Source organism: Garra rufa, chromosome 25 (genome assembly GCF_049309525.1).
Source record: "Garra rufa chromosome 25, GarRuf1.0, whole genome shotgun sequence".
In the NCBI taxonomy this organism is placed as follows: Eukaryota; Metazoa; Chordata; class Actinopteri; order Cypriniformes; family Cyprinidae; genus Garra; species Garra rufa.
Genome location: NC_133385.1, coordinates 21,232,607 through 21,257,463, shown reverse-complemented (window position 1 = coordinate 21,257,463; position 24,857 = coordinate 21,232,607). Strand labels below are relative to the sequence as shown.

At 38.5% G+C, this 24,857-nt stretch overlaps 2 protein-coding genes across 2 annotated transcripts in view; both read right to left on the bottom strand.

The window, feature by feature from the left end:
• The window catches only part of LOC141301198 (cadherin EGF LAG seven-pass G-type receptor 1-like), a 79,183-nt gene extending 64,903 nt beyond the window's left edge, over positions 1–14,280 (bottom strand). The window contains exon 1 of the mRNA XM_073831445.1: positions 10,797–14,280. Within this exon, the coding sequence (XP_073687546.1) occupies positions 10,797–14,280 (3,484 nt within the window). The remainder of the gene's footprint in view (positions 1–10,796) is intronic.
• A 3,198-nt stretch (positions 14,281–17,478) lies between these two features.
• On the bottom strand, positions 17,479–24,446 carry LOC141301773 (E3 ubiquitin-protein ligase Hakai-like). Its single transcript, XM_073831967.1, has 6 exons — positions 24,428–24,446; positions 23,671–23,829; positions 22,217–22,305; positions 21,991–22,074; positions 21,826–21,899; positions 17,479–18,721 (listed from the first exon to the last, which is right to left on the bottom strand). Exons 1-6 carry the CDS (start codon positions 24,438–24,440, stop codon positions 17,752–17,754), a joined length of 1,389 nt encoding a protein of 462 aa, XP_073688068.1. The 5' UTR covers positions 24,441–24,446; the 3' UTR covers positions 17,479–17,751.
• Positions 24,447–24,857: the final 411 nt, after the last annotated feature.

Here is a 24,857-nt window from a genome sequence, read left to right as displayed (position 1 = left end):
ACGTCCCAGTAAGCTCGTCATGCACCTCCGGGAAGAAGGGCACTGGGGTGGGACGCTGAGAACCAGCGCGGGCCACCCCAAGATACCAGTCATCCAGCCGAGAGGGGTCGGGACGTGATGGAGGGTTCCATTCAAGCCCTACCCTCTCGGCGGCCCGGGAAAGCATAGCCATCATTTCGGGGTCGGTATCCGGCACCGCTGACCGCCCAGTGGACGGCAGCGATCCGGAATCGTCCTCCCCCGAGAAGTCTGGCTCACCCCCCGATGCAGCGATTGACATCCGGTCGTCAGGGGGAGCCCCAAAAGTAATGAGCGGTACCTCACGAGGAGGACCCGAACACTCTTCTGGGAGCTCCGGATGGAACGGACTGTCGGTGGAAGGAGGAACCCCCAGCGGATTATCCGCCGGGAAATTCCCCACCGTCACCGTCAGACCAGTCAGCCCTCTGCCAGAGGTAGAGTCCCCCCGGCGTTTGCCGGGGGGAACGGTAGATCTGGGCAGAGGAACTGGCACCCCGCCCCTTTGCAGGAAGCGGAGTCTGGTCCGCAGCTCCGTGATGGACATGCCGCCGCAATGACAGCATGACTCATCCACAAACGCCGCCTGAGCGTGCTCAATACCCAGACACGTCAGACAGCGATCGTGACCATCACCTGGCGCCAGGTAACGACCGCATCCAGAAACGCACGGGTGAAACGGCATTGTGTTTCAAACACCTCGTCTTTAAAAAGACGTTCACCCGTGATACTCTTTTAGAAAACTGCTCAGTGCTGAAGCACACAGGGGAGATGGCCGCTGCGACACAGAAGGCAGGTAGTGCAATCCTTGACTGCGCGCTTTTTCCACCCACAGGAGACCACCACCGCTGACGCGCCGTACCGCCAACACCGCAGTGAAGAGTTCTTTCTTGTAAGAATGGCTCGTTGCGTCTCTCATTGAGAAGATCGGCTCCGATGCGAAATGCTGTCTATGCATTGCACCTGCTGTGTATTTATGCTCACGCTGTGATCAGCGACAGCTGGATGCAATCATGCATGCCAATGTGCATTGGCTCGTTTAGTTTACACACGAAGAGGATTGGTATCTCTAAAGCGATATCCCAATTCGTCGGTCTCCGACGTGACGTCGTAGAGACCGACTGAGAGGGAACCTCGCAATTTCAAGAAAAAAATTTCAGAATTGCAAGTTACAAACTCACATTTGCTAAAAAAAAAAAAAGTCAGAATTACGAGTTCTTATCTCTCAATTCTAACTTTATTTCACACAATTGTTTATATCACACAATTCTGAGAAAAAAAATCTGAATTGTAAGTTTATATCTCACAATTTTGACGTAAAAACTCATAATTCAGACTTTTTTTTTAGCAAATGCGAGATTGTATTTTTTCTCGAAATTGTGGGTTTATATCTTTCAATTCTGCAATTTTTTTTACACAATTCAGATTTTTTTCTCTAAATTGTGATATAACCTTACAGTTGTGAGTTATAAAGTCAGAATTGCGAGATAATCGTCCAATTCTGACTATTTTTCTCAGAATTGCATAATATAAACTTGCAATTGTGATTTATAAAGTCAGAATTGTGAGATATAAACTTGCAATTGCAAGTTATAAAGTCAGAATTGCGAGATAATGGTACAACTGAATTGGTACAACTTTCTTAGAATTGTGAGATATGAACTCAGATATAAAGTTAGAATTGCATGATATAAATGTACAATTCTGACTCTTTTTTTTTTCAAAATTGCGTGATACTCACAATTGCAAAAAAATAAGGTCAGAATTGCGAGACAAAAACTACTGTAGGAATTCTGACTTTTTTCTAGCAAATGTTTGTATCTCGCAATTCTGGCTTTTTTCACACAATTCTGACTTTTCTCCTCAAAATTGTGAGATATAAACTTGCAAGTCCAATTTGAGAGGAAAAAAGATTGGTATGTTCTCAGAACTGTGAGTTTATATTTCACAATTTTGACTTAATTTGCAATTCTGAGAAAAAAAGTCACAATTACAAGATATAAACTTACAATTCTGAGAAAAAAAAGTCAGAATTGTGTTTATATCTCGCAATTCTGACTTGAATTGTGACTTTATTTCTCAGAATTGCAAATTGTTATCACGTAATTCTGAGAAAAAAGTCAGATTTGCGAGATGTAAACTTGCAATTGCAAGAAATGAAGTCAAAACTGTGAGATAAAAAGTCACAATTACCTTTTTAAATTTTGTATTCAGTGGCAAAAACGGGGTTCTGGGGTTACAGTTAAAAAAAACAGCAACAACTTAGCAACTAAAAATTATGGTAGTGCATCAAAATTTAGGGTGATCAGTTTGCCAAAAAGATCACAGACTTACACGTGGTAGGGAGCAGGTGTACATTTCATTAATATAACACTTTGAAAATACAAACATTTTCATGAATTCAAAAGTTTACGTCAGAACAGCTTCACAAACAATTAACAACAAAAATTCATTCTGCTCATATTTCATGAATGAGGCCCATTGCATGTAAAAGAGCAGCGTGTATATTTTGCTGAACTTCCTCTTTTGTACTTCTCATAAGAAAGAATAGGAAAGAAATACTGTACAGGTTTGGAAAAACACGAGCATGAGCAAATGAAGACAGAAATTTTATTTTTGGGTCAGCAACTTCGAATCACTAGATTTGCTGAGCTGTAATAATTGTATAAAATTCTTAAGGATTGGCTTCAATTGCATCATCATTTAGTTTCATTGTTAAGGAAGGAATTCAGTAGCAAAGCTTTAGCGCTAGAAAAGATAATGCCCAGTTTGCCCTTTGTACCCTTGCAGGCCAATGAAAAACCTCCATACACCATTCCTGACTCTTTGTTAAATAGTCTTTGGTGTCCAATAGCAACCGCTTGCATCTAGAAAATAAGAACAGATAGTGCTAAGCTCTATTTATGAGTAACTCAACTCTGCAATCATTACCACACATTGTCTTTTGAAATAAAGTGATGTGATATGATCGAGAATACTGCTTTACTGTCACGCAGGAACACCAGTCACAACACACTGTGCATGAGTGACAAGTTTGGCAGTCGCTGTTCTGATGCACGTCTGATCTCGGCTCTTTCACCAGACAGACAACAAGTTAGTGCAAAAAAACTCCCTCTTCTTTCAGCAGTGTCCTTCCTTTAAGGTCTCAACACACAAACAGCTTTGTCTACACTGACAGAAATCTGCATGTGGACAATGCCTCCCTCCTCCTCGAATTTAAGAAGCCCCCCACATTTCACCCCCTACCCTCCTTCTCACCCCACTTCACAAAAGGGGCCCGTGCTTCAACCCCCAGCTTGGCGCAAAACGCTCAAGAGCTCCACAATGCTCCCCCCTTCTCCATGGCAACAACAACGGAGAGCCAGAGCTTTTCAAAACTCTTTTTCCCAGACTTCCTTCAGAGGACATCCATGAGGAAACCCAATGGGATGCTTGGGTTCCATTACCAGAGGATTTAGAAGGAGATCAGCTTGCGTAATGGACGTTAGCTGGTTGAAAAGACCAGCATGTGTTGTGATTTGGTTGCTGAGAAAACCCCACCAGGCTTCTTAACTAGCAAGATTTTCTTGGACCTTCTGGTCTAATGAAGCTGGTTGACCAGCATGTTTTGGTGAACCACCAAAACAGGCAACAAACCAGCAAGGAAATAAGGGATAGTTCACCCAAAAATGAAAATTCTGTCATTTACTATTTACACTCATGTTGTTCCAAACCTTGGTTTGGTTTGAGTTTTCCCTCTTTTCCTCATTTTCCTTCTCTTTTAAATAGCTTGTAAAAGCATTGTGTGGATTTTAATTTCACTTTCAAATCAGCAGTCATTCTGCATCAAGCAATTGTTAATTTGAGTTTTCCCTCTTTTCCTTCGCTTTTAAATAGCTTGCAAAAGCGCCATGTGCATTTTACTTTCACTTTTAAAGTAGCGGTAATTTGGTGTCAAGCAATTGTTCATTAGAGTTTTTCCTCTTTTCCTCGCATTCCTTCATTTTAAAATAGCTTGTAAAAGTGCTGTGCGCATTTTACTTTCACTTTAAAATTAGTTGCAATTCGTGGTCGATTCAAGCAACAACAAAATACAACGTCAAACTCATAGAACTTTCATTAACTAAAACTAATAAAAATACACCATGCTATATACCTAATATAAAATAACAAATTACACAGGCTACACAAAGTTTAAATAGGTAGGTGGTATAGAAAAAAATTAAATAAGCAAACACTGTGGAACCAAATAAATCCAATATCCCAGAAACATCCCAGCTAACAATTTTTGGTTCCCAGAACGTTAGTTTTTGGTTCCCAGAATGTTTCCTGTTGGTTAGCCAGGAAAATTTTCTTTACGTAAATAGAACGTTCCCTTTAGGTTACGGGAACTTTCCCACAACATTCTGGAAATGTTCTCTCTAGGTTATAAAAATAAAACTACTAAATATCCCGCAGAGAACATTCTGGGAATGTTCTTTTTAGCTTATAAAAATTAAAACTAAAAATAACCTGCAGGGAATGTTCTCTGTAGGTAAAAAAAATAACCTAAAAATAACCTGCAGGGAACGTTCTAGGAAGGTTCTTTTTAGGTTATAAAATTAAAGCGTAAATAACCTGCAGGGAACATTCTGGGAAGGTTTTTTTTAGGTTATAAAATTAAAGCATAAATAACCTGCAGGGAACATTCTGGGAATGTTCTTTATAGGTTATTAAAAAGAGAACTTACAGGGAATGTTCTTAGAATGTTCTCATTTGGTTCCCAAAAGAAAAAAACTAAATGAGATCTATATGTGACCATGGACCACAAAACCAGTCATAAGGTAAAATTTTACAAAACTGAGATTTATACATCATATGAAAGCTCAATAAATAAGCTTTCTATTGATGTATAGTTTGTTAGGATAGGACAATATTTGACCGAGATACATCTATTTGAATATCAGGAATATGAGGGTGCAAAAAAATCACCTTTAAAGTTGTCCAAATTAGGTTCTTAACAATGCATTTTACAAATCAAAAATTACATTTTGATATATTTATAGTAGGAATTTTACAAAAAATCTTCATGGAACATGATCTTTACTAAATTTCCTAATGATTTTTGGCATAAAAGAAAAATCAAAAATTTTGACCCATGCAATGTATTTTTGGCTATTGCTACAAATATACCCCAGCGACTTAAGACTGGTTTTGTGGTCCAGGGTCACATATGGGAACGTTAGGGGAACGTTCTGTGTTTGCTGGGATAGAACGTTTATTAGCAAAATGAATAAGAACGCTTGGAGACACTGTGGAACCAAATAAATAAGAAATAAATGTTTTTTTAAAAAAAAAAAAACTTCCAAAATCACCTTAGATAAACAGCAAAATCAACAGGCTTTTTAAAATCCAAAATATTGCCAAACAGGCACTTTTGCATTTATTTTTTTCTGCCATCGTCTTGTCTTTCTCACCTCACTCTTCTTGTCAGTCAGCTTGACTCACTCTCCTTACTTAATAAATTAAATCAGAATCCTGCTGCTGTTCTGTGATGTAATAAAACCACGTCTCCGCCATTCAAGGCAAGTGGAGCATGCAGGATTTATATTTGAAACGTCTTTTTGTGTTTTAATATTCACAGACACTAGTCTAGGCCTATATCGCAATTCTAATTAAGTGACAGACCTACTTTTGATTTATGGCATTTTACGCTACAGAGTAAATTCTGTTTTTATGAATGAACTCTGCAATCCCATCTGCGTTTTTGCAGAAACCATATGGCCCTAGAAATGTAACCACACATCAAGACAATTCGGTTTGCCCTGTGTGTTTAAACGAGTTGCAAAGGTGACATTACTTTTGAGTCTCTCTGAGTCTCTCTCTCTCTCTTTCTCTCTCTCTCTCTCTCTCTCTCTCTCTCTCTCTTTCTCTTTTTCTGTAATGTATGCAATCAGATGCATTCTCATGTACCAAAATTTGGTACCAATTGATTTAACACAATTCGGTCGGTACCCTTAAAAGTGCTGAGTTCGGTAATACCAAATCGTAAATCAGAGAGATTCTTGACCCTGCATAGACAGCAACGCAACTGACAAATTCAAGGCCCAGAAAGGTAGTAAGGACATTGTCAAAATAGTCCATGTGACATCAGTGGTTCAACTGTTAATTTATGAAGATAGGAGAATACCTTGTGCAAGTAAAGTAGTTGCGTTGGTCTATGCAGGGTCAGAAAGCTCTTGGATTTTATCAAAAATATCTTAATTTGTGTTCCAAAGATGAACGAAGGTCTTACAGGTTTGGAACGACATGAGGCTGAGTAATTAATGACAGAATTTTCATTTTTAGGTGAACTATCCAAATAATGCTGGTCTATGTCAGCATTAAAAGTGACCTGATGGCTTGCTTTCAGCTTTTCTCTGAAAAGTTCACAGATTCCCTGCATGCTTTAGATGGTTTAGATAAGGATTCCATACGTGATGATTTAGAATGTGCCTCAATAAGGATAAAGACAAATGCACTGCCATTAACTGGAGAAATGTGTGCACCACACGCTTTGCATCAGCCGCTGCGTGAGATTTCTCTTAGACGAGGAGGGGATGGAAGAAATACATCAAAGGTTCAAAAGATAAAAATGAAAAGATCAAAGATTATGAGAGGTGCCCTATCTTTAAAATAAAACTGTAGATCAAAAGTTCAGCTAAAGAATTAACCACAGATGGTCTTTTCCTGGCAGCTCACTTGCTCAAATTAGATATCGAATTATCACTCAAAATCCAGAAGTGCTCTAGATAACGCTGATGAAGTTATCTTGACAAACTGTTATGAATGGAATGCACCCCTGGGGTTGAGTCAAGTTTATTGACTGAACGTTAAATGATGCTAAATAACTAGCATTAGAGATGAGGCGTTATGCTGAGAAAGGGAAGGACCACAGAGTCAGCATGAATGTAGATGCTGCAATGTTTCATATACTGTACGTGTAATACTTAAGATTTTAAAAACTTAGTGTGCTTACTTTAAACTGCATTCATATTAACACATCGGACAAATGTACAGAACAAAAGGTATGTCTTTAGATATGTTACATATGCACAGTGTTGGGAAGGTTACTTTGGAAATGTAACAGGTTACAGATTACAAGCTACCCTGTTTAAAATGTGATAAATAGTGTAATGATTTCAATTACTTTACTAAAGTAATGCAAGAGATTACATTAGATTACATTTCTAAATTTCTAATGAATGTTTTTTAGCTGTTTTTCATTTGCAAACATTTAAACCAGGCAGGGTTAACCTTATAGTATTACTTAACACTGATTATTGTCAGACTTTCAAAATCACTTTAATTATAAATATTATGATTTAAATATTAAGATTAAGATGATAAAAAAGTAATTTTAAAGCAGAGAAACCACAAAATCAGACTTTAGCACCTCTTTTTACTTTGAGATTAAATACTGATTTAAAATCATAAGAAATTGTTTAAAAGCTACTGTGTGATACAGTTTTTTTAAGCAAATCTTTGCATAGCAGTGTCAGGAAACACTGGCATCTAACAGATAATCTGAAAAAAAAATACAGCATAATATTACATTATAAACCCATAAATCCAAATTGAAAATAAAACTGTTATCAAATAAGCATGTGTCCTATTCTGTCCTAAACACCTGAAATATTGGTGTCTCATATTTTAGAGCAGTCAACTGTGTGTGTGTGAAAATATATTCAGATGTAACCCACTCTGTAATCGTTGACATTTTAATAAGTAACTGTAATTTAATTAAACTTTTTTTTTCTTAGTAACTGTAACAAATCAGTTACATTTATTTTGTAATTATCATATTTCTTTTTCATCATTAAACAAAAGCTTAAATGATAATAGTTGGCTGATTTAAAAACTTAGTGATAGCCAAGTGTAACAAAAACTTATAGAGAGCCTAACATGACAATGTTTTGGATTTATTTAATTTTATATTTTTTGTCAGCTCTTTCCAATTCAACTTTATATTTTGAAAGGAACTAACAAATAGTCAAATTGGAATTATGGAAGAAAGTTTTCTCTTTACAAACATATTGGTTCTTATTGTGTTTTCCTCCCCTATTAATTCTCTATAACTATTTTTTTTTTAATAATTTACATTTAATACAAGATCTGTAATTGATTTAATCTAAAAAATGTTTACATTAAAACAGAATTTATTAAATGAATGATTTCTGTAAGTGCTCTTACTTCTTTTTAAACATGTATAAACTGTATAAAATGTATCAACAAAAAAAGAAAACTGGTAAATTAAAAAAAGAGAAGAATATATTTCCAGTGGTGGCCAAAACTGTTGAAAACTATTATTTTCACCAGCTAAATTTGGTTTTACGTCAGTTATTTCTATTTGAAATTTAAACCAGCTTTTGCCCTAGGTGCACTTGTGCATAGTATTTCAGGTAGCTTTGCAGGTCGGTCTCTTGGAGTATCTTGGCGACGTTGCCACAGTTCTTCTGGATTTAGTCTGTCTCAGTTTATCAGACTCCTTGTACAAACAAAAATCTCACTGGATTATTACAATTAATAGCAAAATGAATGTTTGGAAACATAAACTGATATTTCCTACTGACACACTACAGCAGAAGATAGAAATAACTGACTTAAAACCATTTTAGCTGGTTGTTTTAATAATTTCAGATGTTGTGTTTACATGTTTTATGGGGACATTCCAATGGTTTTCATACTGGACAAACCGTATCTTCTATCACCCTACACCTACCCTACACCTAAACCTAGCCCTCACAGGAGATTGGGCACACTTTTACTTCCTCAAAAAAACTCATAGTGCATGATTTATAAGCCTGTTTCCTCATGGGGACCTAAGAATTGTCCCCACAAGGTCAAAATTTACTGGTATTACTATCCTTGTGGGGACATTTGGTCCCCATAATGTGATAAATACCAGGTACACACACACACACACACACACACACACACACACACACACACACACACACACACACACACACACATGTTGGGTTTACATATTTTATGGGGACATTCCATAGGCGTAATGGTTTTTATACTGTACAAACCGTACTTTCTATCGCCCTACACCTACCGTACACCTAAACCTATCCCTCACAGGAGATTGTGCACACTTGTACTTCATCAAAAAACTCATTGTGCATGATTTATACACCTGTTTCCTCATGGGGACCTGAGAAATGTCCCCACAAGGTCAAAATCTACTGGTATTCCTATCCTTGTGGGGACATTTGGTCCCCACAACGTGATGAATACCAGGTACACATACACACACACACACACACACACACACACACACACACACACACACACATACACACACATATTTCACTAATCATAAACTGCTCTGAGAAATGTTTGTGTTCTCCCTCTATTGTCACTGTGTACTAAGAAGTTATTTGTCTGCTAAGCAGCTACACAAGGCATTTCTGAGAATCAAATTAAGTGGCAGTGTGTCACTGTAGCCACATGATAAAGGGGCATCTTTGCTATCTGGCTGATCTTGATCCTCTGTAAGCTGTGACAACCATTAAACAAAAGTAATCAAAACAACACAAAACAAACTGTAGATGTACCCAGCATGCATAGGAGTTTTAAAGGCTCTTCAATTAATCCCCAGCATTTTCTTGTCAAATGTGACATCTTATACGAGACAAACAAGTTTTATCACCTTGAATCTATGAAAAGCTATCACTCTGTGGACATCAGGTCTAATCCTGATATCACGTGATATCTTGTCGGGACAAGTTGAAGTTTTCAAATTATGGATGGATTTCAGAATTTTAGTTTTTACTTAAATTAACCAAGGGGCATGTTACAGCTTGGGGATGCAGAATGTGAATAAAGACTAGCTTGAAATCAAGTCGAAACCTCCTTTGACACATGATCAGTCACTGTCTAATAGGCAGGACAGTCTGTAAGCTTTGGCTCCTGGGAAAATGTTCATGAAACTAACAAATCTGACAGGTAAGAATGACATTTGATTTCTCAAAGTTTGGAAGAGAGAAAGGCTGACTAACTTTTCATGTTTGTGCATGACAGTTGTTAGTGGGAATATGTTCTAGGATGTATGGATCTGAGGAATGTGAGGGAAGATCAACAACAGTTAATTTGAAAATGGTTAGAGAGAAGCAATTTAGACACAATTACATCTTACTGTCAAACCACAGTCGCTACTGGGGAAGAAGAGATTATGAAAGAGGTTAAAAAGTCATTCACATTATGAAATAAAGTTGCAGTGTGCGGTATAAAGTCAAATTGGTAGATATAAAATCACATTGGTATCTATAAGGTCACAATTGGGAGAAATAAATTTGTGATTATACTGTTGCAATTACTTTGTTGACTCTGAGCTGTAAATAACCTCATATTCACGGAATAATATATTGTTGACAGAAATGCAATAAATTGATGGCCACTTTAGAATGGCTGCAAATAAATAAGCTTAAGCGTGATAATTGTTGCCATGGATATGCTCACTAGGGAGTGCCAACAAATATCGTTGAGCATGAACAGAGAAACAAGTAAAGCTATAAAAATAAGTTAGGGATTCAGGGAATAAGAATCTGCCAGAAGAGAAGGGCACACCAGACAGCACACAAGGAGGCAGATCACTATCACTAAGAGCATCAAAGAAAACCAATTAACATAGTGTGAAAAGAATAAAGATTGCACTTCTGCTATTGCAAGTCAACCCGCAGAGCTGATTTTGGAAATTACTCAACTACTGAACACAATTTCTGGCCAAAAAACTGACTGCTTTTTAAAAGAGGAAGTATCATGAGTCTCACCTGAAACCGTCACCCTCATTGTGGCCTCAAGGGGCCTGTTGTTATCTAAGTCCTTGCTCAGCTTTAGGTCCCCAGTGTCTTGGTTGAGAATCATCAGGTTGAGCTCATTTCCCTCAACAAACGTGTAGAGGAGCTTATCGGACACATCTGGATCACGAGCAGGCACCTTCCCGATAACTCCTGTCGGAAAGCTGCTGGATTTATTGGTGATGTAGTTGTTGAAAATAATCTCAAAATCTTGTAGAACGGGGACGTTGTCGTTGACATCTACTAGGAGGACATGTACAGTGGCCCGGCTCACAAGTGGGGCAGAAGTGGCCTGGACAACTATTACATACTCCATCTTGGTCTCAAAGTCTAGGTCAGTAAGGGCAATTAGATCTCCACTAAAGATATCGAGTTGGAAGACTTCAGGAATGTTGCCCTCGACAATCTGGTAGAGGATCTGGGCATTGGTACCTTCATCTGGGTCTGTGGCACTTACGCGGGCAAGAGTGGATCCTACTGCACTGTTTTCCTCTACGTAAAAGTACAATTCATCCTTTTCAAACACAGGGGCGTTGTCGTTTATGTCCAGCACGGACACATGAATGTCCACAGAGGCTTTGAGAGGAGGCACTCCTTTGTCCACTGCAAATGCCTTGAGGCTGTACACAGCAACATTTTCCCTGTCAAGCTTGCGAGCCGTTCTGATGATCCCAGAGTAGGGCTCAATAAAAAAGTCTCCCTCACCATCATCCCCTCCCTGAAAGGTGTAGCTGAGTCGACCATTAGATCCTGAGTCTCTGTCGGAAGCAGACACTTGGAGAACACTAGTGTACACCGGTGCATCCTCAAACACTGTTCCCTGATATATGTCCCGGAGGAACTGAGGTGCATTGTCGTTGGCATCAAGAACGATGATCTCTACATAGGTTGTGTCTGATTTCTGGGGGATGCCATTGTCTCGGGCTATGATAGCGAGTGTGTAGGAGGCCTGATCTTCATAGTCAATCTCAATCTGAGTCGTGATGGCACCGGTGTCAGGATCAATCTTGAACTGTGGGACATTGTCCTCCATTACATAAGTAATACGGGCGTTTTCACCAGTGTCCTCATCGGTGGCACTGATGATTACCACGGTTGAGCCTACGGGACGGTCCTCGCTTACTAAAACTTGGTAGTTGGCACTTTGAAATACTGGTCGATGAGTGTTGGCATCAGTCACATTAATGAAGACTTGGGCAGTGTCATGGCGTGTGCCATCCGAGGCGGTGATTGTTAAGAGATACTGCCGTTCTTGCTTGTAGTCCAGAGGTAGTGCTAAAGTAATAAGTCCTCCTCCGCTCTGGCTGGTGATGGCAAACCTGTTCCGTGTGTTCCCACTTGATATTTGATATGTGACTACGCTGTTTACATCCCTGTCTACAGCAGTGACTGTAAGCACACTGGTGCCCACAACTGCATCCTCATTGACCTTTAGGTTATACAAGTGCTGTGTGAAGGTTGGGACATTGTCGTTGACATCTAGTATCGTGACACTTACACTAGCTGAAGATGACATTGTAGGAACCCCGCGGTCTCTGGCCTCAACACCGAAATTGTAAAACTCTGTAGTCTCCCTGTCCAGCTCAGCACTCACCGTAATCCATCCAGTGTTGTTATTGATAGTAAACGGAAAAGTAGATGACGTATCAGTCAGCTTGTATTCCAAATGAGCATTGTCGCCTGAATCAGCATCGATGGCTTGGATATGTAACACAGAGTAACCTACAGGAACATTTTCTAAAACTGAGGCTTGAAAAGGTGTGCTGACAAACATGGGTGCATTGTCGTTTACATCCAACACTTGGATTACAACCATACCTGTGCCATTTATAAGAGGTGGCCTTCCTCCATCTTGAGCTTTCACTCGGAGGGTGTACTCTCTTATCATCTCATAATCTAGTGGGCTGATAACATCAATGACTCCTGTAGGGGAGTGTATGTAAAACTGGCCCTTTATATTCCCATTTATGATGCTGTAATGCACCTTCGCATTATTACCAGCATCTTTATCTGTAGCCTTCACCACAGCCACTTGAGTGTTCACAGCTATGTTTTCAGGAACTTGAACGACATATCGTTTCTCACTGAACTGAGGGTAGTTATCATTCTCATCCTCTATAAAAATGTGCACCGTGGCTGTGGCGGTACGTGGACCAGGCTCTCTGCCCTGGTCGTTAGCTTCGACAAAAAGCCTATACTGGGATTTGACTTCTCTGTCAGGTCTGACTCTGGTTTTGACTAAGCCATTCCTTGGATCAATTTCAAAGTAAGTGTTCACCTCATCATCATTCACAATCTTGTAAATCATATTGGCATTTGAAGGGGCGTCTCCATCTGTAGCCCTAATAGTCATCACTTCAAAGCCTACTTCAACATTTTCTCGAATACTAACCCTATACTCATTCTGTTCAAAAACCGGCGTGTGGTCGTTAGTATCACTGACTGTGATAGTGAGGTACGCAATAGCTGATCTTTTAGGGGTTCCCTTATCAGTAGCAGTAACTTTAAACACATGGGTGTCTTTAACCTCCCTGTCTAGAGGTTGTAAAGTAGTTATACCGCCTGTTTCAGGGTTAATTTGAAATAAATTGTTTGATCGGCTGTCAAAAAGAGCTTCCATGTCGTATTCGATAACACCGGCGTCTCCGTCATCGGCGTCGAACGCTTTGAGGGTAATAACGCGCGTTCCCGAAGGCTCGTTCTCGGGCACTGATACCTGGTAGTTTGGGAGTTGAAACTGAGGAGCGGAGTTCACGTTTCTTTTTTGACGTTTAGCCCACAGGTCTAATTCACTTCCAGTGTGTACTCTGCTTAAATATAACTTAACATCTACAAATAAAGAGCTGTTTAGTGAGTTAGGCATTAAACAAAGCAAATTCGCCTCATCTCGCTGCTTATGAGGTAAACAGAGATTCGCGCTCCTGAGGGAAACAACACGCCGCTGGTCTTTCTCCACGCACCTACCGCGAAACATTTGGGAATTCCGCATGGATACAGGCAAACGTTCGTAAATGTTTATAGGTAAGGAGTCCAAAGAAAAACAAGTCTCATACCCAGTCAACAGATATATATACGCATCTGGATTTAGGTTTTTCCTTTTGTATTTAATGAAGCAGTTCTGACCATGCACGAATGTATTGAAATGAAGCAGTATGAAGTTTTCAGAAAGTAGTGATTTAATCCGCAAATACAGTGGCAGGGGATTTCTCGGTAAACGAGTGCAGTCAACTTTGCGCCCGACTGATAGAAGCCCATCACTTCTCCCGATCTTCAGAAAGTGTCGTAAAGACTTATCTGTGAGACCTCTGTCGATTCTGTACGTCCATCCTGGTCCGATTGATACATTTGCCAGTGTTGCACCAGGCTGGAGGGATCCCGATAGATGTAAATCCAAGCATCCAGACGGTGGGAGATGAATAAGTAATCCAAAGCACATCCATATCACTGGTAATTCCATGGCTCAGGCGCATCTCATTGGGAAAATTAGTCCAAACGATCCGGAACGTCTGCAGTCTGCAAAATTCCAACCATTCCTTTAACGTGAAAGTGCACATTGGGTCAAGGCATGTTTCTGTGTGCAAAGCAGCAGGGACCAGAGAGCTGCACTGATAAGTTTTAATGAGTAAGACGGCTCTTCTCCCTCCCCTCCCACAACAATTTGCATGGACCTACTCATGCATTGTGATTTTGAAATATCCAATGAGCTCAACCGAAAAGCCTACATTCGTGGCTAATAAAGAACACGTTTTAAATCTAAATGCAAACCATTGCTATAAATTCTCAGTTTATAAACATTTTAATTTCTTCGTAATGTAAATTATTGTAATATATTTCCAAATAGGCGGACACAAAAAAGTTACAAAAAACTTTTTTTAAAGTAGAAAATTTATATTGTGTACTACACACACAGAGTTGGTTGTTTTCCAAATTGCCATACAATTCTAATATTATTCTAATACATTAAACATAAAATAAACACCGTGTATTTTTTTATTTATATGTACTCTATTGAATTATCTGATTTCTTGAACAGTAAAAAAGGCTCATCTCATTCCACAATATAAAACTCCATGACATGGAATGTAGTTTACATTTACCCTCATAAGATAAAACATGATTTGAGTACTCTACGCCCCCTTGTGGATACTTAATAAGTAGCATTACTCTCACCACTCAATCTTTTGCGTACAGCGGCCACATTAAGTATTTGCCACACCTAAGAATGTATGAATAGCATGGTATTGGATTACATATCAAACAAAGTGAAATTATTGTAAGAAAAATAGCACAATAGCACACAGTACGACATGTACAAATATGTGTAATAAAAAGTTGTTTTCAGGTCTTAAAATATAAACAATAGACTTACTGTCTTACCAAAAAAAAAAAAAAAAAAAATTGAAGACAAAAAACATTAACAGAAGATCCATAGTAAGTCCATAGTCACTGTGATGAATCACACCTGTGGTTACTTTGCTAGTCAGAGCATGAGGAGAACAAAGTTATTGCCAAATGACTTTTACCTAACTGGCCTCAAAGTAATACAGGAGAAATGGCCAAATCGATTAAATTAGTTCTGAGAAAAAAACTCTAGAATCATTTATTTGATATACCTGTGGCTTAAGTGTCTAACTTTCTTGAGACATTACCCATCAAATCATGGTTGATAAGGGGAAAAAAGTGGTCTGGATTACAGAAAATACACAGAATTTCAGAAATGTGATTTTCTCTTAGCACAACCAATATTGTGTGCTCTAAACACAAACAATTTCTTCACATACTGTTGAATTGTGATGAATACTGACTTAAGTCTGGAATACACTACACAACTTCTAAAAACTGATTTCTAAAAAGTCAGACATTTGCCAAATTTGTAAATGGTTACAAAAGGAAAAACTGGACATCATACAATAAATGACTGAGGATCACACACTAGACTTTCAGGTCATTCTGAACACAACAAAATTTATTGAGTAGCATGTGCTTCATTACTAGGAGATTATGGAAGCCTGTTTTCTCCACTGAATAAAAAAAAAAAAAAAGGTTATCTCACAATTCAGACTTTTTTTTCTCAGAAATGCGTGATCCAAACTTGCAATTCAGAATTTTTCTCCGAATTGTGAGATATAAACTTGCAAATCTAAGGAAAAAAAGTCTGAATTGTGAGTTTGTATCAGATTTCTGAGAAATTAAGTCAGAATTGTGTGATATAAACTCACAATTGCGAGCTATAAAGTCAGAACTGCAAGATATAAACTTGCAATTCTGAGAAATAAAGTCAGAATTGTGAGATATAAGCTCGCAATTATGTAAACATAGCCTTTTTCCCCCCTCAGAAATAGAATTCACAATTGCGAGTTTATATCTCACAGTTCGTTGAAAAAAAGAGTCATAATTGCGAGATGTAAACACGCAATTTCGAGAAAAAAAAGTCAGAATTGTGAGATAAAAAGTCGCAATTATCTTTTTAATTTTTTTTCAGTAGTGGAAATGGGCTTCCATAAGGAGATGCATGACTAATGAAAACAAAATGTTTTCTAAACTTGCTTTAAAGCAATAGCTCGCCCATAAATGAAAATTCTGTCATTAATTACTCACCCTGATGTCGTTACAAACCCACAAGACCTTTGTTCATCTTCAGAACAGAAATTAAGATATTTTTGATGAAATACGAGAACTTTCTGACCATTCACTGGAGTACAACTTGCAAATAGGGCTGCAACAGAACATTATTTTGATAATCGATTAATCTGGTTATTAGAACGATTAATCGACTAATCGTTGATTAACTGCAGCTACAGCTCCACACTGGTCAAACCGCATTATTGCAGGCTCTTACATTAGGTCATATGAGATCAAACGACTACTCAACAGCAAGAAGACTGACAGGGAAGAGAAGAAATTGTTGAATAAAGTTGTTTCTGTTTTTTTCAGCACATGCAAGTATTCTTTTAGCTTTATAAAATTAAGCTTGTACTACTGATGTCACATGGACTATTTTAACAATGTCCTTACAAACTTTCTGGGACTTGACCGTGTCAGTTGCATCCGTCTATGCAGGGTCAGAAAGCTCTCGGATTTTATCAAAAATATCATAATTTGTGTTCCGTAAGCTAACGAAGGTCTTACGGGTTTCGACATGAGGGTGAGTAATTAATGACAGAATTTAAGGGTGAACAATTCCTTGAAAAAAAAATGTTTGATATCCTCCAACTTAATGGAATGAATCAAAGTCTGAAGCTAAAAAACAAAACAAAATCTGAGTCTGTAACCATCATACACTACACAATTTTTTGTGAAATCTTTAAACTCGAATTGGCAGACAAAGTTATGTAATGTATCCCAGCCTTTATAAACCTGTGACGATAAATCAATGCATCACGATTCTCTCTGGAAACGATTCTGATCTTAGTTCTTAATCATTTCTTAATTTGTGATGCATCAACTTTTTTTTCCCAGCCCTAGTAATTATCCAAAGAATAGTTCACCAAAAAAAAAAAAAAATCTATCAAAATATCTCCAAATATACCCAAATATCCTAGTTTGCGTTTCAAATTACAAAAAAGATCATACAGGTTTGGAATGACATAGGGGTGCATCAATTTTTTAATCTTCGTGCCCAAAAGTAATGAATTTCAAACAAAAAAAATCTAAATAGAATTCAAGTTTCATTTATTGCAGTTGTTGGATACAACATTATGTAAATGTTTCAAACAAAACTCTGTTAAATTCTTCCAACCAAAAAAGTAGTTTTTTTTTTTTTTCACTCAACTACTTATTATTCCATGGAACTTCCCTGAATGAGGGACATTAGTACAAAAATGCCAGCAATGGGGATCATCATATTAAGTTATCAGTGAAGACAAACAGCCCAGGCAGCTTAGTGTTGTTTCTGACTAGATATGGTAGAGGCAACAAAGCCAGGACGCTACTGGTAATACGGTCTATATCGTGACTGGTCGGGGTGGTGGGGTCCTGGCATCTGTCCCTGTGGTGGCGGCCCCTGCATACGGGGCGGATGAGGGCCACGGGGATTGGGCCACATCCCCGGGCTCATGGCACCTGGCTGGGTAAAAGGTGGGCTAAGAGTGCCTTGGTCCTGTGGCATTGAGTTTGGGTTGTAGTGGTGCGCATTGACCGGGGGAATGGGACCAGGTGGAGGGTGATTCATGTAGGGTGGCATCTGGCTGATGATGTGTCCAGGTGGAGGGGGTGTTGACATGGGAGGTACTTGGTTGTAAACCATGTGAGGTGTGGCTGAGCCCTGTGGCGGGTGCTGCATGGGGATGCTGAGAGGGGGTGGTGGGGGTGGCGGAGGGCCGTAATGTGGTTGTTGTGGCAGAGGCATGATATGATGTGGATGGGACACCACTGGTTGGCTGCTGTAATCGCCAGGGTGGTGGTGTGGAGGCAGGCCAGGAGGTGTCTGTGGGTGTGGCTCACGGGGGGAGGGGCCTGCACTCCCCGAGTCATCATGAATGGGCACTGTGATGAGGTTGCTATGCTTACGTGTAGTCACTGTGGCGATTCGGAAGGTTTCTGGGGGGAGAGGCCGTGGGGAGTGTCCCAGATCAGAGGGAGAGGCTGGAGGTGGATGGTTGTAGGTATCGTGGCCTTGCAGTGGGGGAGGAATGAGAGGGTGTGCTTTAGCCAGGTGAGGAGGCGGTGGCAACCGGAAGCGGTCCGGTGGGTCGGAGGCCAGCGTCGGGTGTGGGGGATCTGGGCGAGAGGATCCGGTCTTGCTGGCCCGCATGTGGCGATGGTTGATGTGAGCCTGCAGGTCTCGCTGTGAGAGGTAGGTGCGTTTGCAGCCTTGTACGATGCTGCACATGAAGAGGGAGCCGCGCTGGCACTGCTCGATGCGCTGGACTTGGTCTGAGCAGCTGTAGAGGGACAAACTGAACTTAAGAGTTAGTAGGGGAAGTGGACTTAGATGCACATATTACTTTGATTTCCATTTAGATCTAGAGATATTCAAATCAAGAATGAAGAAAAAAACTGCTATTCACACTGTCCTGTAGAAGTTTAGAAACACCCTAGGCAACGTTTCTGGACAATATCGGCATAAACCACATTATTTATTGGCATAAATATATTAAAGTAACTTATAAGCAATTGTCATTTTCTATTCTTTTTGATTATATATTCATGGCAGTATATACAGGTCATATTGAGACTGTTAAAACAGCTTACAGATGCTATAAATGTTAAAGGTCCCATATTGTACACCTTTTTGGAGGTTTATTTTAGCTATTGATGTCCTTAAGAATATATATTTGCGGTATAAGTGCCAAAAACCATCTCAATATATTTTTACAGCTCCTCTTTTAGGAGCTCTGTCAAGAACAGGTCGATTTTGGCCCATCTAATTAATATTCATGAGCCTCTCTTCTGATTGGTCTGTTGTTTTCTGAGTGACGCACGGCCAGGCCAACCACAGGTAACTACTGTCACGTATGCTGTAGCCTGCTGTGGCTTGTGATACTCAACGAGATGTTTCAGAATGGTAATTAATGTTTTTGTAAGCTACGATTGCAGTAAGCTATGTTACTATTGCTTTAGTAAAGCCTCTTTCACACTGTGCGTTGATTCTGGAAAATTGCCCGAAAGTTCCGGGAACGATCCCGGGTTGGGAACCTAGTAATGTTGCTGGGATCAGTCCCGCAACGAGCGCTGTGTGAACAAAAGCCAGAACCAATGCCATAAAGGAAAGGAAAGGAGGTGATGTGAGGCCAAGTATGGTGACCCATACTAGGAATCTGTGCTCTGCATTTAACCCATCCAAGTGCACACACACAGTAGTGAACACACACACCCGGAGCAGTGGGCAGCCATTGCTGCGGCGCCCGGGGAGCAGTTGGGGGTTCGGTGCCTTGCTCAAGGGACTCACCTCAGTCGTGGTATATTGAGGGTGGAGAGAGTGCTTGTAATTCACTCCCCCCACCTACAATCCCTGCCGGACCTGAGACTTGAACCCGCAACCTTTGGGTTACAAGTCCGACTCCCTAACCATTAGGCCACGGCTGCCCCCAAAAAGGCTGTGCTGTGGTGATGCACGTTATCGTTCGACTCTTCACAACGAAAAAAATGTGAAGACGGACTATCGTTCGGCACTTTCAGTTTACATTACATGTCTTTACGGGATCTTTACGGGTTGTGTATAAAGCACGCACAGATTCCGGAAAACTCATTATCCAAGTATTTTCCGGAATCGCCGTGTAAAAGAGGCCAAAGCTGATGTGCCACTGGTCTCTTATATTAATGTTGTTTTTGCGTTGTTGTTCAGCAATGGAATGGACGCGATGTTGTCTTTTTGTTTGACAAAAGGAGGGTGGGACGGTGATTGGTGCTCAGGGTGGTGACTGAAGGCGGTGACTGAGTAGATCGGACGTCACATTTTCACGGAAGTCACAGCGCCTCGTGAAAAGGCACAGCTACTTTATGCAGGCTGTGTGCATTTTACTGTGGATTGACTGTTTTGAAACTTATATGGTAGTTACATATCCCCTAGACCTTAGTTATCATGAAAAAAGCCAGAAAATTTCGGTTTTGACAATATGGGACCTTTAATATAATTCATAAATTTTTCCTCCAGATTTTCACTCAAATCCTTTCCTTTCCTCTTTGTTATAGCTGAAAGTGACCTGAAGAATCTGATCACAAATAAATATATAATTAAAACCTATTTACAAATTAGTATTATGGGTTTATTCCAGAGAGAACAACATTTCTGATTTATTGGTATCTGTTTCGTTGTTTGAAGTCCAAACACCAACAGTTATGGACTGATATTAAAATGCTACAAGTGAGTTTAGGCATCACAACATTATGAGATTTGGTAAATATTACATTTAGCAGTGTTAAATAAATTAGTATAAATTATAAACTACAAAAATTAGAATTTAATTATTATTATTTTAAGTGAGAATTACATGACACAACAGATACACATCAACCAATTAAAACACAGTTTAGAAATGCTATTTTATGTTCTCAGTAAAAAAAAGTTTTGCAGAGATACAGCCTCAGACGCAGTTTTGTATGATTTCAGCAAATTCATTGATGTTAAACGAAAACCGTTTTGTGTATTGAGAGGAAATCCAGAACTTTTTGTCAGCATAGTCTTAAGATCTGAACCAAATTTGGTAAAAACTGGATGAATGGTTTGAAAAAGTAGGTTTTTAACATCATTTTTAACAATCAAAATGGCAGACAGGAAATTCGTCTGACTATGGCAAAAGCAATATATTGACGACACATACAGAGTTTCGCAACGATACGCCAATACGTTTGTAAAATATACCATTTTACGAACAAAATTCAAAATGGCCAACACTCAAAAAGGCTGAAATGGAAAAATTGGGTATAGTTCGATTCTACCAAATCCAAATGTGATTTTTGGCCAAACCTTTCATTAGTTATAAGCAAAAACAGTCATTTTTTATATCATGCTGTGCAGAAGCTTTGCATGTAGCCTCAGGTCATGGTTGTTATAAGATACAAGTTTGGACTTAATACGGCAAACCATTGCAGAGATATAGCCTCACATCCATTTTTGCGTGCCCTTCGTCAGAACTAATCAACTAAACTACTTTCAATATTATCAACTAACACTTAAACTATACAAAGTAACAAATTATGATTTATGACATTAATTATGATAATAAAGATGTTCTTATTGTTTTTCATATTAAAATGAACATCTGTCCACTCTATGTACAGAAATATGTACTTCTAATAGCACAACAACCCTGGACATTTAAGACAGAACCACAGCCTCTAATTCTAACACCTACAGATGTTACCAAGGAAACAGAAAGTGCGAAAAATTTTCAGATTTGCTTCCATCCCACATTGGAGGGATTTACGAAACACTACCTTCACTCAAACTTCACAGTATATTTGAGGCATGTACACAGTGTGCTTTTCACCTTGAACCTCAAAGTTTATGCCAAGAATAAGATACAATCAACTTAAACAAACTGTTGGAGGAGAAACTCACCCAGGGCACATCTTGTCACATTTCTTCTCGTAGTGCACTGCACAGTCATAGCAGAAAACATGCTTACATGGAATCTGAGAAAAACACAAAGTGTTTTTTTTTTTTTTACATAAAAAATCTCCAGCATTATAAAGAAGGCTTTAAGGACTTGAACATCCATCTTACCATTCGCCCATAGATTTTAATGGGCAGACCACACTTGTCACAAAAATGAGCTGGAGTGTCATCTTTTACTCCTACCAAGTTGAGCTAAGAAAAATAAGCAGATCTCACTTATTTTAAACATCATATTAATTATTAAAATATTGCACATTGTATTAAATATTTAGCTTTATTAGACAACACAAATATCATCTTATTTGTTGTAATTAATTGATGATGAATGTATTACCTTATAATCCCAGAAGATTGGCTGAGGGAATCTGCGCTGGTTTCCATATGCATCTCCAGATTTGCACTCTTGGTTATAGGTGAACGGCTCTGAAGAGCACAAAAAAATTCATAAATAAATAAGATTTGGCAAAAAAAAAAATCTATGTATAAATGAGTCAGCACTACGGTTTTATTCAGACAGAGCAAAAATGTGGTTTATCGCTTGGAATCTGACACACAGCCATAAAAATCAGATGGGTCATTCCGTGTCAACTCAACCAGTGGTCCCCGGCTCCAATTTTTGATTTTGCTAATATTTGTTCTAAAGAGAGATAGACATGTATAGTGATGAAAGACAAAATATTAAATGTCATGGATGAATATTTATAGAGTAATCCACTATTTTGTTGAAAAATGGCAATTTTTACCTGCGATTCAGAGACAAATTACAGGGGGTTAAAAATGACTTAAGAAAGACAGCAATCCTTGTTGCATTATGTGCCAATGGTGACCATTCAAAAATGGGGAAACAGCACTTTTCAGGTTTTTTTTTTTTTCCAAAGTTTGCATGCCTGTTACTCAAGAATTATTGAAGATATCTTAATGCCTTTTTTAGATATTGAGTCTTAACAAACTAACAATTAGAATTTGTAATCAATGTTCAATATATTTAATACTTCTTGAATTATAGGCACGCAAACTTTGGAAAAAATATTTATGGCACTTAAACAGGTATGTTCAATGCAGTTGTCTTGACAGAAGGAAACGAGATACATCTCTATTTTCAACATTATTCGTTCTTCAGACATTCCTCTTTAAAAGAAAAGTAGTATCATATATCAATAGTATCAATATTTTTTTGCAAACTGACTGACATTTTTTGACCACTGAAAAATGTTAACGATTTACTCCTGAAGCCATATTGCAATTCCAATATCTCTGGAACCAAACAATATAGGGGCTTAAAAATAAAAGGAAAAGTTTGTTAAGACCCAACATCTAAAAGGGCATTAAGATATATTTAATACTTCTTGAGTTACAGGCATGCAAACGTTGGAGAAAAAAATTGAAAGTGCTGTTTCCCCGTTTCTGAATGGCCACAATTGGCACATAATGTAACAAAGATTGCTAAAGTCAACACATTTTACTACTAGACCTACCAATCTGTGTGTAAAAATAACATTACGATGCTGCCATTTTTCTGAAACCATTTTTACCCCCTTCATTATTTTTTATTTGATTCTGAACCTCAGGTGAAAAATACCATTTTGACTCCCCTTTTTCAAAATAGTGGATTACTTTGTAATTCCTTTTGTCTTTCATTACTATACATGTCTATCTTTATTCAGAAAAAATATATAATTTATTATATATATATTTGGTTGTTTCAACACGGAATGCCCCAGATGTAAAAACACATCAGATTTAGGTGTAGTGTGAGCAAGAGGAAAACACATTCTTTTGCACGCCAACCTTCTTCACTTTTTGAGGGCAGTCTGGTGTTAGGACGCTGCGGTCGGGCGGGCAGCTTGCCTCTTTCCGTTTGTTTTGACAGTAACTTGATTGGGATCTGTCTGCGAACATCAAGACCTCCAAGGGATCCCGAACCGTCAGTTCCTTGAAGGTCATTGTCTAGGAAAGCATACACAAGACATCAATAAGTAATTTACATTACACAAACACAATATTAATTTACAATATCAAGATACATTATACAAGAATATGTTAGAAAATGAACATAGTACTGCTTCAGACATTAACAATATAATTTATGACATTAAGGAACCCATAATAATCTAAGTGAGACCTGTGCTATTCAGCAGTGATCAGAAAGTACTTAATAGAAAGTGGAAAAGCAAAACATTGCTAAACTAAGAGTAACTTAAATAGGAGGTGCGGAGTTAGTTTTAACCATAACGCATTTACACGACTTTATATAGTAACCAATGAGCATAACAGTTTTAAATAGACTTGTTTGACTCTAATGTGTATGTTTTCTGCGTTTATTTGAATCTGGCACTTGCTGGACGCGCACTCCTTTACTTGGTCATGTCAGCGGCTAGCTGGATACATCCAATAAATGCGTTTATTGCCAAGACACACAAACGTATAAATTGCACCATGGGCTCGCAGCTTTACTGGCAGCTGGTTACATTTTACTCTGAACATTTTGGGAATTTAAAACGCAAAGCTGCAGTAAAATACTTCGTTACATTAGCTTGTAGCTCACCATTTTGGTCCATGACTTGACGCTGTGCATCCTGCGATGAACTGATGGGAGTGGCTTCGTGTGGTTTGGAGTTCAACGTTGCGTACAATTTACGCATATGATGTTTTCCGTCACGTCTGTTTTGTCGTTTTTTTTTTTAATACAACGCTTTGATTTTTTTTCCACCTTTTAAGCACCAAAAGTAGTGAAAAAAGCAAAACCACTCACAGAATTGAACACAATGATTTATGAAGAATACAAACCAAAACACCACAACATTTAATATCATAAATAAAACACATAAATACTACAATATAACTTTAATTATACTTTTTCAACTTACAATGATATTTAAAAAAAAAAACTGACAAAAAACAACAAAAAGAATAATTATTTTATATATAATTTATATATATATTTACGAAGTATCTTCATGGAACATGATCTTAAC

Coding starts and splice junctions, on each gene's coding strand:
- LOC141301773 (XM_073831967.1), bottom strand. Junction 22,075..22,216: donor CAATCTTCTGGGATTATAAG/GTAATACATTCA, acceptor TATTTTTCTTAG/CTCAACTTGGTAGGAGTAAA. Junction 21,900..21,990: donor TTAAAATCTATGGGCGAATG/GTAAGATGGATG, acceptor TGTTTTTCTCAG/ATTCCATGTAAGCATGTTTT.